This window comes from Eucyclogobius newberryi, unplaced genomic scaffold (assembly GCF_026437365.1).
Source record: "Eucyclogobius newberryi isolate DKJ021-1_F unplaced genomic scaffold, fEucNew1.0.hap1 SCAF_13, whole genome shotgun sequence".
In the NCBI taxonomy this organism is placed as follows: domain Eukaryota; kingdom Metazoa; phylum Chordata; class Actinopteri; order Gobiiformes; family Gobiidae; genus Eucyclogobius; species Eucyclogobius newberryi.
The window spans coordinates 20,548,457-20,562,300 of NW_027315757.1; the positions used below are offsets into that span (position 1 = coordinate 20,548,457).

Consider the following 13,844-nt stretch of genomic DNA (forward strand, 5'->3'; position numbering starts at 1 on the left):
GACAGAGGGAAAGCGTCTCCATGGCAACACATGAACAAATTCCCTTACACTCCAAACCCTCCAGCCGCTCATTTTACACAATCCAAACACTCCCATGTACCTCCCCCCCACCCCTGCAGGGCCCGGGACCGCACGTTGGGACCCTCCGTTGACGCGGCTCCATTCATCGGCGCGCGCGTGATGCTCGGCGCTCCGCAGACGCACGCGGAGCTCTAGCGGTCAGTCGCAGATCCACTCCTCCGTCCCTCCGCGCTCCTCCGCCGCCTCCGCCGCGCTCCACCACCTCCGCGCTCCTCATCCGGCTGCACTTTTCTCTCTCTTTTCCCCTTTTTGTCGTAGTTTTCTCTCTCGTTCCCCCCGCGAGCGGCACGAAACTTTTGGAGCATGCGAAGCGTCAACGCGCGACAACAAAGCACGCGCCCGAGGAGAGCATGCACGCCGCCCGGACTGCGCCTACTTTACCGATGCACTTTATATTTATGCGCCTTCAGTCTGGAACTGAAGAGGAGCGAAACTGGTGAGAAACTTTCCACTTTGTTTTTTTTTTCCTCCACGCGCGCGCGCATCGCCCCCGACGCTGGACGTGGCGCGTCGCGTGCCGCTTTTGACGCGCGCTTGACGCAGAGAAGACGCAACGGAAAGCGGCAGTTTTCCGTTGCGTTTCTCGTGCGTTCTTGGGACTTTTTTTCCCCGGTGCTGATCGGTGTGTGCCACGAACCAAACGCAGTGAGTGGAACCAGATGTGCGCGCGTGGGGAGGAGAGGCGCGCGTGGGGAGGAGAGGCGCGCGTGGGGAGGAGGAGGGAGCGCTCCGGACGCGGCTCTCTGTTGACTTTTGACAGTGTCGTGTTTTATTTTATTTTTTTATTTTTTTTCAAATTTAGAAAGTTGGGCAAAGAAAAACTGTAAAAAAAATAATCCATGTTCGCGTGCGTAATTTCGCGTCCCTTTGTTCTGTCGCGGCTGCGTCGTTGCCGGAGACAGGACAGGGGACTGTAAACGTGACGTGGAGGGGGGCAGTGACGCGCCAGTGGGCACCCTACGGGCAGATGTGACCTTTGCATCCGGCGCGCGGCTGTAATTAACGCGTCCAGTCCGGCCCCGAACGCGTCCGTGCGCCGCGGCGTGTCGCGTTCTCGCTGCGCCGCGCGAGATTGGATATTGGAAAGGGATAAAACTGTGGTAGAGCAGTCGTTACGTTCCCTGCAGTAAACTGACAGGCCCAGTTATGTGTTAAATATGTTTATTGTCAGTTAGGTTTACATATGGGTTTCAGAAATGGTGAGAAACGACATGGAATTAACAAAAAATGGGTGAAAAGTCCTTATAATGACGCGTGCAACAGGAAACTGAATACTATTAGAGGTGGAATGTATTGAAAAATGTATATTGTATGTCGTCTACACTGAAAAGTATTATGAAAAATTGCAAGAAATTGATTGACAATGTAAAATACAAAGAAAAGCCTCGAGTGCAATCGTTCAAACAAGCACAGAAGATGATATTTCTGCACTTTTATGTGTTTTATAGGTAATTATACAAGTCCACGCACTGTTTTTCTACTGTGTTTTGTACAATGTTGATGGACTAACGTGATATTTTTTGACAGACTGATATTACGCAGTGTGGTCTGGATATTGGCTCAGGTACAGGCTGAAAAGGAGTTGATATATAGTTGTATTTGGAAGACAAAGTACTATGCGTCATTAACATTTTCTCCTTCATTTTTATCTTTGCTCTTTTTGTAAGAAATGAAAATCCAATTACTCACATCAGATGTAACTAACGAGAAATCGGATAATGATCAGTTTTTTTCTGTAAACAAATAGCCAATGACAACAGGCTTTATTGGACAAACGGATGATGATAATTACAGTGTGCTTAGAATACAGAGCACATTGCTAAACAGGAGCTAACTAAGCTAAATAAAACCTCATTATTTACCTCATTATTTTCACCAGAGAAAGTCAAGTCTAGTGTGATCACAGCGGACTCGTCAGGAAAGCATTCATCTCTCCACTCCAGGGTCGCAGTTCATACTCTGTTCTTCCTCCTGTTGTTGTGTCCAGTGGCAAAACACTTGACCAAAGCTTCACCCGTTCTAGCATTAAATCATGGCATATGACCGTGAGAACACGAATCACGGGGTGCGTTCTTTGAGCCAGTTTAGTCCTGATGTGTGGACCGTTGTTCTGGTCCTGGTCTAGTCCTGTTTTGGTTCTGGTCTTGGCCCTGGTCTTGGCCCTGGTCTTGGCCCTGGTCTGGTCCTGTTTTTGTCCTGGTCCTGATCTAGTCCTGTTTTGGTCCTGGTCCTGGTCTAGTCCTGTTTGGTCCTGGTCCTGGTGCTGGTCCTGGTCCTGGTCCTGGTCCTGGTCCTGGTCGGTCTTGGTTCTGGTCTAGTCCTGTTTTGGTCCTGGTCCTGGTCCTGGTCCTGGTCCTGGTTCTGGTCCTGCTCTAGTTCTGTTTTGGTTCCGGGTTTAGTTTAGTCACGAGACGCCTGTGAAACCAGTGGAAGAGGCTGACATGTTGATATGTTAATACATATACTAATACAGAGTGGTAGAGTGCTCGTCTTCTGACCCAAAGGTCGGCAGTTCGACTCCCTGCTCGGTCAGAGCAGGATTGTAGCTGCCTCATGTGAATACTGCTGTTGTGTCCTTGGGCAAGACACTTAACCCAATTCGCCCCCAGTGTCTGTGAATATCTGGGTGTGAATGTGTGAGTGAATGGGTCAACGGTAGAAAAGCGCATTTACCATTTTTATTTACAGCTAAATCATATAAATAGCAAAAATACAACCATTAATTAATTGTTTTAAGATGTAAGTGATGAAAAATAAAATCCTAAAAAGGGAAGAAAACGGTGCTATTTTGATTACTTGAGACTTGATAAAATTGGACTCGAAGGCCACTTGATGCTTCTCCTCAATTTTTTTATTTTATTTTTTTATTATTTTGTCAACCCAATTTTTATTCACGCCTTATTATTATTATTATTTTATTTTTTACCTTTGTTATTTTCATCTTTTATGTATTTATTTATCTATTTAATTATATTGTAATTTATATGTATATACATATATTATTTTTATTTATTTATTTGTTTATTATTTGATTTCGTTTTATTTTATTTTGTATTTCTTGTATTTTATTATTATTATTTTATTTGTTGTTTCATGTTGCACCTTGAAGGTTCCTGGTTTGTGAATCTTGTTTTTATTCACTGACAATGGCAATAAACCTTTTTCTGACACTGATTCTGATATAAATAGCAAAAATACAAACTTGGTAATTCAGTTTAAAAAAAAAAAAATGACTTTAAAACTTGAAACAATGGACTTGTGAGCCACAGACTCGGGAAGTAACTACGACCGTCCTTTGCCAACTACCGCAAAAAAACACCACAGAAACAAACTAAACCTGGCTGGAATTTTCCTGCCGGTTTTTCTCTTTTCTTCTCTCACTCGGACCGGCGCGAGGTTAATGCCACACATCTGTCCAAATATTACACTTTTGGGGATTTTTCTGCGTGGGACGCGGGTCAGCCCTGTTCAAACGGGCCGCGGTGCTGGGAATATCTGCAGCTCAAGCCAAACGTCAACTGGCTCAAGAAAAGCTCCTTTTGAAGAACTCTTACCACTTTATTACATGTCAGTAGTTGTAACTGTTAAGAAGTCGATGCCTTAAGTGAAACAGAACTTGAAAATAGTATCGTAGTTGTAGTACATTCAAATCTGGGACCAAATTGTGACTAAAACTAAACCTTGATTAGATAAGGACTAAAAAAGGACTTGAGCAGGACCAAACCAGAGCTAAAATGTGCTAAATCTAGGACCAAATTACAACAAAGGTGAACGTACCCTTAATTGTTGCCATTTAACATAAAAAAGTCTGAAATGTGCTCACGCTTTCAACAGTAAAAAGACCCAATCTTAATTAAAATGTGATTAATTACCCAGTGCGGCCTTTGAGTACTCTGAAAGCAGTTATAAAGCAAAAGCATTAGTAATAGTGGCGATAGTAGGTATTACACCGTTAGAAACCATAGATTTAGTTTGCTGTTTGTCTTTTTATGCTGACTAAGAGTGTCTGTACAGCGTCCGTTTTACCGGATGAGAACCATAAAGTAACTAGCAGGTGTGTCCCACGAGGAGACTTTAAACCAGGGGTGTCCAAACTATGGCCCCGGGTCCAAATAAAGCCCTCAGACCAGTCTTTGTTGACCCTCACATCTGTATTGGCTCATAAGAAGCTCGTATGACAGGCTTTTACGATTTTATCATTTTGACTTTATCTGGTGTATTTATACTTGTTGTACATATACATTATCGTTTTACACCAATTGAGTAGGTATTTGTGGAGAAAAGGTGATAAATCTGTAGAAAAAGACAGGAAGTGACATCACACTAGGTACACTCAAAGTTTATGCATAATTTACACAAATTAAACAACTTTTTCGACTCTCTAAATTCAACAAAATGAAGTCGCTCTCAAACATTTTCATTTGTCAAATAAAAAAAAATTAGGACATCAGATGAGTTTTGGCCCAGTGTTTGCTGGGTAATTTCCTAGCGTGATGTCATCAATTATAAATGGGAAGTCAAATCATAAACCTGAAAAATGAGCTATTCTGGGACAAGATTTTTATAATGTTTAGCAACATTTTAAATATACAAACCTATTCTTCATTTTAGTTCAATGAGTCGTCCGACCTGTAGGTGGCACTTTAAGTATTTTTACCACTACAACTTATTCTATAAGGCGGTATGGACGATTTTTCGGCGAATTGAGAACGCAGGTGGAAGTGCGCATGCGCACTCCCCCGTGCGGACCGATACAACACACACGTGCGTTTGTTTATTAGCGCAACGGAGCGCATCGCATCTCTTGTCTCCCGTAGATTTCTGTCCACTTCTGCGTCAGCTCGAACTGTCTTTCTCCGTCTTCATTTTGCCCCGTACACTGAGGGAACTATATTATGATAGATCCATGCGCTTAGGCACGCGGAAACGTGGAGACGAGCCTGACGCGGCTGCAGGTGAGCGATAGGTGCGTTTTATGATTGATACGTGGCAGGACAAATGATTTATCCACGCCACGAGGAAATATGATAAAAAATTTGCTGAAAAAAATCGTCCATTCCACCTTTAACTTACTTACAATAATGAATGAATGAATGAACTTCAATAGCATCACATTGCATTGAGATACAAAAAATACACAATCTACAAGTTCCAAGTAGGGCTGCAAGTCAGGTCCCTCACGATGCGTCAAATGATACACGGCGCGTGATATTCTACGATATATCACTATTTCTTTACAAACCCAATACACTTCAACAACATTTTTATTTGTTGAACCGAAACGAAAAATGAAACAAACGCGTTTTAATCAACAAAATAGTCAAAATGTCACATGTTTTGCGTAAACTGACACAAAAAGCAGCCCACGATATCAATATTGTATCACTAAATTTAGTATAACGATATATCGATATGTTGGCACACCCCTAGTTCCACGTGTAGCCTCCAGCGCACATCTGAGAGGCTATTGCTCATTGTGTCGTCTTCACTGATTGGTCACGTCTACAGTTCTATGAAAGGACTATGTTTATTGACTACCGTATTTTTCGGACTATAAGTCGCACTGGAGTATGAAATGCAGTTGCAACTGTGAAAATAACAAATATTATTACATATAAGTCGCTCTGGAGTATAAGTATATAAGTAGAAATATAAGTATAAGTCGCACCCCTGCCAAAACTATGAAAAAAGGTGCAACTTATAGTCCGGAATATACGGTATTTCAGGACTGTTGTTTATGAAAGTTAATTTAAGTTTACTGCGTGTAGGCGTACAGTATACAACGGTTTTCCCCTGTCAGTCCCTTCTATAATAAATCACGTCCCGAACAATACCGTAAACTCCGCCCGAAGCGCCAACGCCGAGACGCAGGCGAGCGTTATATAAAAAGAGCAAAGCGGTAATTACGCCGAACATTTTCAAACCGTTTTGGCTTCACGCTTTAAGTGGCTCGGTCCCACTGTAAACCGAGCACAGCCTTCTGAGAACCGGGACCGCAGAGGGGGGCGGGAAGGGGCGGGGCCTACAGTCCGGATTACAGAGGACTATTACACGGGGCTTTGGGTGAGACGCTATTGTCCCAGTGTCCGTAAACGCAGCACGAGAAGCACCTGTGAAACGCCTCTATGTTTTCAAAAATAATAGCCTGTTGCTTTTTAATGGAGAACTTGTTGGTTGTTTTTTGATTGTAGAAGTAGTAGAAGTGGTAGAAGTAGTAGAAGTGGTAGAAGTGGTAGAAGTGGTAGGAGTGGTAGGAGTGGTAGAAGTGGTAGAAGTGGTAGAAGTGGTAGAAGTGGTAGAAGTGGTAGGAGTGGTAGGAGTGGTAGGAGTGGTAGGAGTGGTAGAAGTGGTAGAAGTGGTAGAAGTGGTAGGAGTGGTGGAAGTGGTAGGAGTGGTAGAAGTGGTAGAAGTGGTAGAAGTGGTGGAAGTGGTGGGAGTGGTGGAAGTGGTAGGAGTGGTAGAAGTGGTAGAAGTGGTAGAAGTGGTAGAAGTGGTAGGAGTGGTAGGAGTGGTAGAAGTGGTGGAAGTGGTGGAAGTGGTAGGAGTGGTGGAAGTGGTAGAAGTTGTAGAAGTGGTAGAAGTGGTAGAAGTGGTAGGAGTGGTAGGAGTGGTAGAAGTGGTAGAAGTGGTAGAAGTGGTAGAAGTGGTAGAAGTGGTAGAAGTGGTAGAAGTGGTAGGAGTGGTGGAAGTGGTGGAAGTGGTGGAAGTGGTAGGAGTGGTAGAAGTGGTAGAAGTGGTAGGAGTGGTAGAAGTGGTAGAAGTGGTAGAAGTGGTAGAAGTGGTAGGAGTGGTAGAAGTGGTAGAAGTGGTAGAAGTGGTAGGAGTGGTAGAAGTGGTAGAAGTGGTAGAAGTGGTAGGAGTGGTAGGAGTGGTAGAAGTGGTAGAAGTGGTAGAAGTGGTAGGAGTGGTGGAAGTGGTAGAAGTGGTAGAAGTGGTAGGAGTGGTAGGAGTGGTAGGAGTGGTAGAAGTGGTAGAAGTGGTAGAAGTGGTAGGAGTGGTAGGAGTGGTAGAAGTGGTAGAAGAGGTAGAAGTGGTAGGAGTGGTAGGAGTGGTAGAAGTGGTAGACGTGGTAGAAGTGGTAGAAGTGGTAGAAGTGGTAGGAGTGGTGGAAGTGGTAGAAGTGGTAGAAGTGGTAGAAGTGGTAGAAGTGGTAGGAGTGGTAGAAGTGGTAGAAGTGGTAGAAGTGGTAGAAGTGGTAGGAGTGGTAGGAGTGGTAGAAGTGGTAGAAGTGGTAGAAGTGGTAGAAGTGGTAGAAGTGGTAGAAGTGGTAGAAGTGGTAGAAGTGGTAGAAGTGGTAGAAGTGGTAGAAGTGGTAGAAGTAGTAGAAGTAGTAGAAGTAGTAGAAGTAGTCGCCTCCACCTGCAGTGACAAAACGATGTAAACAAAAGCCGTTATGTCACGATAATGGAACAAAAGTCAGTAAAAGTTGTGTTTTGTTGCGGCAGAATGCAAAAAAAACCCTACATTGACCTGGGTTCTTTGATCTGGAGATATTACTGTTCTTAAAGGTAAACTAAGTAACTTCTCATCTTCCTGTATCCATGGAGACGTTATTGCTTTGGCTGGAATGTTTCACAGTATGGCAGAAAACTTATATAGTATTTATTCAGTTCCAGGTGTTGACATTGCTAAAAGGGTCATCATACATTCTTACTGTACGTTTTATGACTTTTGAGTCCAATATTGCAATAAATATGAGCGAGATTAAATACTCTGAGATTAAATACACTCCCATGTAATTTATTTAATTGAATATTTAATTTATTGATTTTTCCCCACTACTGAACATCCAAATCAACAATAAACTTACTGAAGGAAAAAAATAAATGAATAAAATAAAAATCAGGAAGAAGAAAATGGTATAATGTATTATGAAATAATTAAAAGAATTTTAGGTGTTTTTGGGTCATTATTATTATTATTATCATTATTATTATTATTATTATCATTATTATTATTATTATTATTATTATTATTATTATTATTATTATTATTATTATTATTAGTAGTAGTAGTAGTAGTAGTAGTAGTAGTAGTAGTAGTAGTAGTACATGACCAGAAAGCGAAAATAAACATCAACTAAACATCCAGAGAAACAAAATCATATTAAAATTAAAATAAAAGCCCTGTTGTGTCATTATCAAGAATCATTATCAAATTATGATATTTCTTTTCACAATAATCGCACAGTAAAATGCGTATTTGTTTATATTGTGCCATTCCAACTCCCTCTAACACCTACACTACACAGTCCCCCTCCCATCAGCCCGGTCGGTCCCCTCGTTCCTCCCTCGTGCTCCACTTCCTGTCCCGCCTCTGAATCCGTGGATCAAGAATGCTGAGCTGAATTTTCACTCCTCTCACTGAAACTCCAGGTCCGCGCCGAGCCGAACGATTTATGTTTATTTTGGGGCCTGGTCTTTTAATAATCTTAACAGAGCTCCCTCCCACACTCCCAGCATGCATCTCTTTGTCCATCCTCGCCGCCCCCGTACCAGCTTACACGTCGCGAAAGAAGTCGGAAAATGTCGGAAAAAGCCACAAAAAGACGGCTTTGTTTTTCGGACGCAGCCGCTCCAACAGTGTAATGTCTGGAACACAGTCAAAACACAGTGAAGTCATGGGAAAAAGAGTGGAAAAAAACATAATTCATGTCCAGTTTGTGTTTCGTGTCTCGTCATCACGCTCTGTCACGTTTGTGGAAAGGCGTCCGTCACTCCATAGAAACGCTGCTGCTTTGCCTGGAATGTTCCGCAGCGTGGCATTAAAGCATTTATCTCGCGTCTACTCAATCACAGGTGTTTTTACGGCTGAAATATTATGTTGAAAACCATGCGCGAGCAAGGTCACCTCTCCACAGATTTGCCCTGTGACGCGGCCTAATGGCGTCGCCGTCTGTCGTCACGGTGATAGACGTTCAATGCCAGACTGTGACATTCCGGGCAAAGCAGTAACCTTGGTCTCGTTTGTACAGTGTGTGTGTGAGTGCAGTCATGTTGCGTAGCCTCGGGCGGCTTCTTCTCTCTTAAGTTGCAAGTTAAGTTTGAGGACATTTGTGTTTCGTCTGCGAGTACACTTTTAGTCAGAATTCCACATATGTTTTATTAATACGACGCCAGAGCGGTTGTCTTTCTTTGGGACAGGGCAGTGTGGCGTGGGATAAGATCACGTGGAGTCTGGCATACGAGCTATCAACTCACTGAACGGCACCCGGAAAAGGGTTCATAGTGCGCCTTTGAAGCCTTTAATTTTAGTGAGTGTGCCAGAGAACTCTGGTGTGCCTAAAAAACAAGAAAAAAACATCCTATATGAACTAATTTGACTTAGACATTTTGGGCAATGAACACACTCATGAAGCAGAAAAGACTCAAATGACCTTTAATACACAATATAAGGAGACAATCCCTAAATACCAGGACTAAACTTGGGCCGAATCAAGTACATCAGGACGTAAACCAGGACAAATGTGAATGCAACAACATCAAGGAAAAAAATACTGGTGATCTGATGAAATACTGTTGAAAAATACAATGAAAAACATGAATTTTCTCCTGCTCAGGGCTGGATGATGATTGAAACAGATTCTTTGAATGACCAGCAGCGTTCCAGTGCTGCAGTTCTTCCAGTCACATACACTGCAGATAATACCATAATACTGCATAAACAGGCCAGTCCTACACTTTATAGCGCAGCCCTTTACACTAACGAAATGCAAGTTTGTTCAAAAAGCTCAAATTTGAACTGAATTTTCATATTAAAAACATATATTTAAGGATTTAAGTCCAAAAAATGTCTAAAAACTTTAAACCGGACACACACAGAGCGCATTAGAGGAAGTTCCCCTCAAACTCCTGCCTTCTTCAGAACAAACTGAGCCGAATATGAACGTGGCAGTTCCAGGTCGCGAGAGAAAACGCTGAAAACGCCAAACTGAACATCGAGGGGTAAAACCGTCCGCTGTTTACGGCATAACGACACGCGCAGCCGCTGCTCCCACGGGGTTTATCATCAGGGCTTATTATAGAAAAAGATTCAGTTATAATGGAGTTTGGTTTGCTGTCCAGATGATTCCACTCTAAGACACGGTCCAGTCCTGGATTTTTGTTTTAGATCTGTTTTTTGTCCAGGTTTTGTGTCGGTTCAGTTGGTTTTAGGACTAGGCCTGTCACAATAACAACATTTAAAAGTGTATCAGTGTTTCAAAAATACAAACAATTATACTGAAACTACTTTATGCTAATAACCCTAACGCAGGAGAATCAACCAGTCATAGTTTATTCGAGTAGCACTTTTCATACATTTAAAGTGCTTCACACTCAACAAAACAGACAAACAAACAACCACAGTGTTCCTTAGAGGATAGAAAATAAAGAATAAAAGAATAAAAGTTATAATACAAATGCAAATTGAGTGTTAAAATGAGAATGAACTAAAAAATATTTAATGCAGGTTGAAGATTTAAAATATTAGCAAATATTTTAGATTCTCCAAATGGAAAAAAAAAATGGAAAAATGTATATTGTAAAAAAAATAATAAAAAAAAGTACTTATTCAACCTTTATTGCCAGAAAATAAATAAAATAAAAACATTACACACTAGTGCGAAGAAATGGTAAACACAACACATAGTGAGCCCTCCAAAATAATGTTGTCATTTATTGAACAATATCCTGAAAATTATATACTTTTTTTATCCTATTTGTTATTTTTTCAGTTTTTGTGTTTGTCTTTTAAATGCAAAGTGAAACCGAATGACTTCAAATTGTGAATTGCCAAAATAGTCGCATCATGATTTTCAAAGATTCTTATCACGTTATTGTGAAACATTCAAATAAAATCAATAAAACTGTAATTCCCCCCCCTCTCTGCAGCGCCGCCGGACTCGGATGTGTTCGCGTTCTTCCATGAGGGGGGCCAGGGCTGTCTGGGGGTGCGGGACCACACCCTGGTCCTGTCCCGCAGCTGCGAGGACGAGCACCAGCGCTGGAAGTGGGTGTCCCGGAACCGCCTCTTTAACCTGGGCTCGTCGCTCTGCCTGGGCGTGACCACGGGCAACTTCAGCGCCCAGACGGACGGCGGCTCTCCCCTGGGGGTGCACACGTGCGACCACGAGCCCCCCCGGGTGCGCTGGACCTGGGCCTGTCCGCAGATACTGGACAACCTGTACAAATACCTGCCCGCGCCGTCGCTATGGAACACGTCGGCGGCGCCCTACTCGGCCGACCTGGGCTGGAGGCTGTACGGCGACGACCAGAACATCTGCGCCAAGATGCACCGAGGTCAGTGTGTGCCGCCGCTCGTGTCTGACCCGTGCAGAGCTTTGGAAAAATGTGTTCACCGTTGATTTCTTTGTGACGATTTTGATACTGAAACTTAAAGCAGACATATTATTATAAAGTATTTTACAGAGTATAAGTCGCACCAGACAAAAAATGCATAATAGAGAAGAAAAAAACATATATAAGTCGCACTGGAGTATGAAATGCGGTTGTGTGAAAATAACAAATGCTATCACATATAAGTCGCTCCTGAGTATAAGTCGCACCAGCCAAAAATGCATAATAGAGAAGAAAAAAACATGTAAGTTGCACTGGAGTATGAAATGTGTTGAAAATAACAAATACTATCATATATAAGTTGCTCCGGAGTATAAGTATAAGTATATAAGTTAAAGGTGCGACTTATAGTCCAGAAAATACGGCACTTGTTTCTCTGGTGCTTAGTATTGACGAATAACATAAGTAGATCATCGTCTTGCATTTTGTTTTGTTGTAAAGTGCAATATTGCCTAAAATAGAAAATAAACAGTTACTTTGATCTCCTTTTCAAAACCGCAGGACTGATAAGCCCCGCCTCTTCATAGTGACGTTTCACACGAGCAGCTGCGAGACATTTTAGAACCTTATGTGTATGACTTAATCTTTTGTATCATCATCAATCTATGTGTGTCATCTAAATCTTTAAAATAATCACAACGCAGTACAGGGGAGGTGGGCGGGGATTTTTTTCAGTTGCAGGACAATACGGGACAAACATGTATGCGCTAAAAAAAAAAAGAAAGAAAGAAAAAGCTATTTAACGTTGATTTAGCATAATATGATCCCTTTAAAGTTATTTGTGTTTAAGAGACATATGTTATCCACAATTTTATTGTTGTTTTGTAGCTATTTTGGCACAAATGAAAAATGCTACCATGAACTGTAGCTAGGCCTGTCACAATATCAACTTACTGTTCGATATTTCATTTATCATGTTTACACTTGCATTGTACTAGTTGGAAATTATGTCTTATATTTTGTAGTACAGAAAGATTTGAGCTGTCGAATAAGTAACGTCTGTAACTAATTATATATACTAAATAAGCACTAAATTGTTTCATTCTGGTGTCTATTCTGTTTATGATGTTGATGATTATTTTGTTATTGTATTATTTTATTTTTAATTATATATATTTTTTAAATATTATACATTGAGAAAATTGTACTGGATATTCTGTAGCAGTACATCACACTTTGTTACTGTGAAAATCGGCAGAAAATCAATCAGTCAGTTCATCCTGGAGAAACACAGAAAGGACCGTTTAGCAAGGTTTATTACGTGGGTTATTTGGCGCTCAGACCCCGGCGTAAGACATAGTGATCACGGGCGCTCCATAATCTATTTGTATTAGATGTCTCCCCTCGGGGCCTGGAGACTGGTGGTGGTAGATGTGGTGAGAGGGTGGAGAGGATGATTAGGATGAGAGGGATGCAGAGGAGGAGGAGGAGAGGTGGTGGGTTGCAGTACGGTCTGAAGCAGCCGAGCCAGCTGAGTGAGGGTTTAAGTGGGACCGGCTGTGCGCTGATTGGGAGCAGAGGAGGTGCGCCGTGCCACGGAAAGGAGTGACTTGGGTGCGTTGATTGAGGATGGGGAGCAGATGCGAGGGGCGATGTCCCGGGAGTCCCCTGTCCTTAGACCTTCCTCCTCGGCCAGGAAAAACTACGCGCCTCATCTCGGACGTGTGGGTGTAACAGCGGTCTCTCGAGCGGGCGTCCGGGTGAACGCGCCTCATCTCGGACGTGTGGGTGTAACAGCGGTCTCTCGCGCGGGCGTCCGGGTGATTGCGCCATGTCATGTTCCTCTGCGGTCGCTTGTTGTGGGGCAGCAGCTGGATCTGATCAGAGGAAAGAGGGCTAAACGTCTCTTTGTGGAGCTGTGGCTCGGGGCCAGACGCCGGAGCCAAGCAAAACACTGGCACCGTACGTAAACCGGAGTTGAATTGTGGCTTCCCTCGAGTGTATTTATATATTTGTCTACAGTATTAGATCGGGTTTGGTTAAGCTCTTCTTCCAGTCACATCGATGGCAAACGTCGCTCATCGTGCTCTCGATTATTCTGCAAATTCTGGCTGAACTTTAACCTTTTGTGTGAATTTGTCTTATCGTCACGTGACACAACAATCACGCTTTTTGATCATTAAATAAGTGTTTGTCTGCTGCGTTTTAAAGAAGTTTAGACCGATCATAGCCCTGATTTGGTCCTCATTAACGGGCTAAGTCTGAGTTTAGTCCAGGTTCAGCCGTACTATTAAAACAATAATATCATGACTGTTACATTTTATATTCACTTGTTACTAAAGAATACAGATTATGCTGAAGTTTTTGCGTATCACAGATTAGGTAAAGACATACAGAGCGGTGGGCGGGCATAGGGGGAAGGTGAAATCGGGGATAGTCAGAGAAACGGCGTCTTGACTTAAAGAGGATAAAGATGACTCAAACAGG

The 13,844-nt window shown here is 42.5% G+C and overlaps 1 protein-coding gene across 1 annotated transcript in view; it reads left to right on the top strand.

Annotated features, from left to right (window-relative positions):
- The first annotated feature begins 331 nt into the window (after positions 1 to 331).
- mrc2 (mannose receptor, C-type 2) overlaps positions 332 to 13,844 on the top strand; it is a 63,296-nt gene continuing 49,783 nt past the window's right edge. Inside the window, exons 1-2 of the mRNA XM_072442888.1 lie at positions 332 to 517; positions 10,953 to 11,360. Of these exons, the coding sequence (XP_072298989.1) occupies positions 385 to 517; positions 10,953 to 11,360 (541 nt within the window). The 5' untranslated portion in view covers positions 332 to 384. The remainder of the gene's footprint in view (positions 518 to 10,952; positions 11,361 to 13,844) is intronic.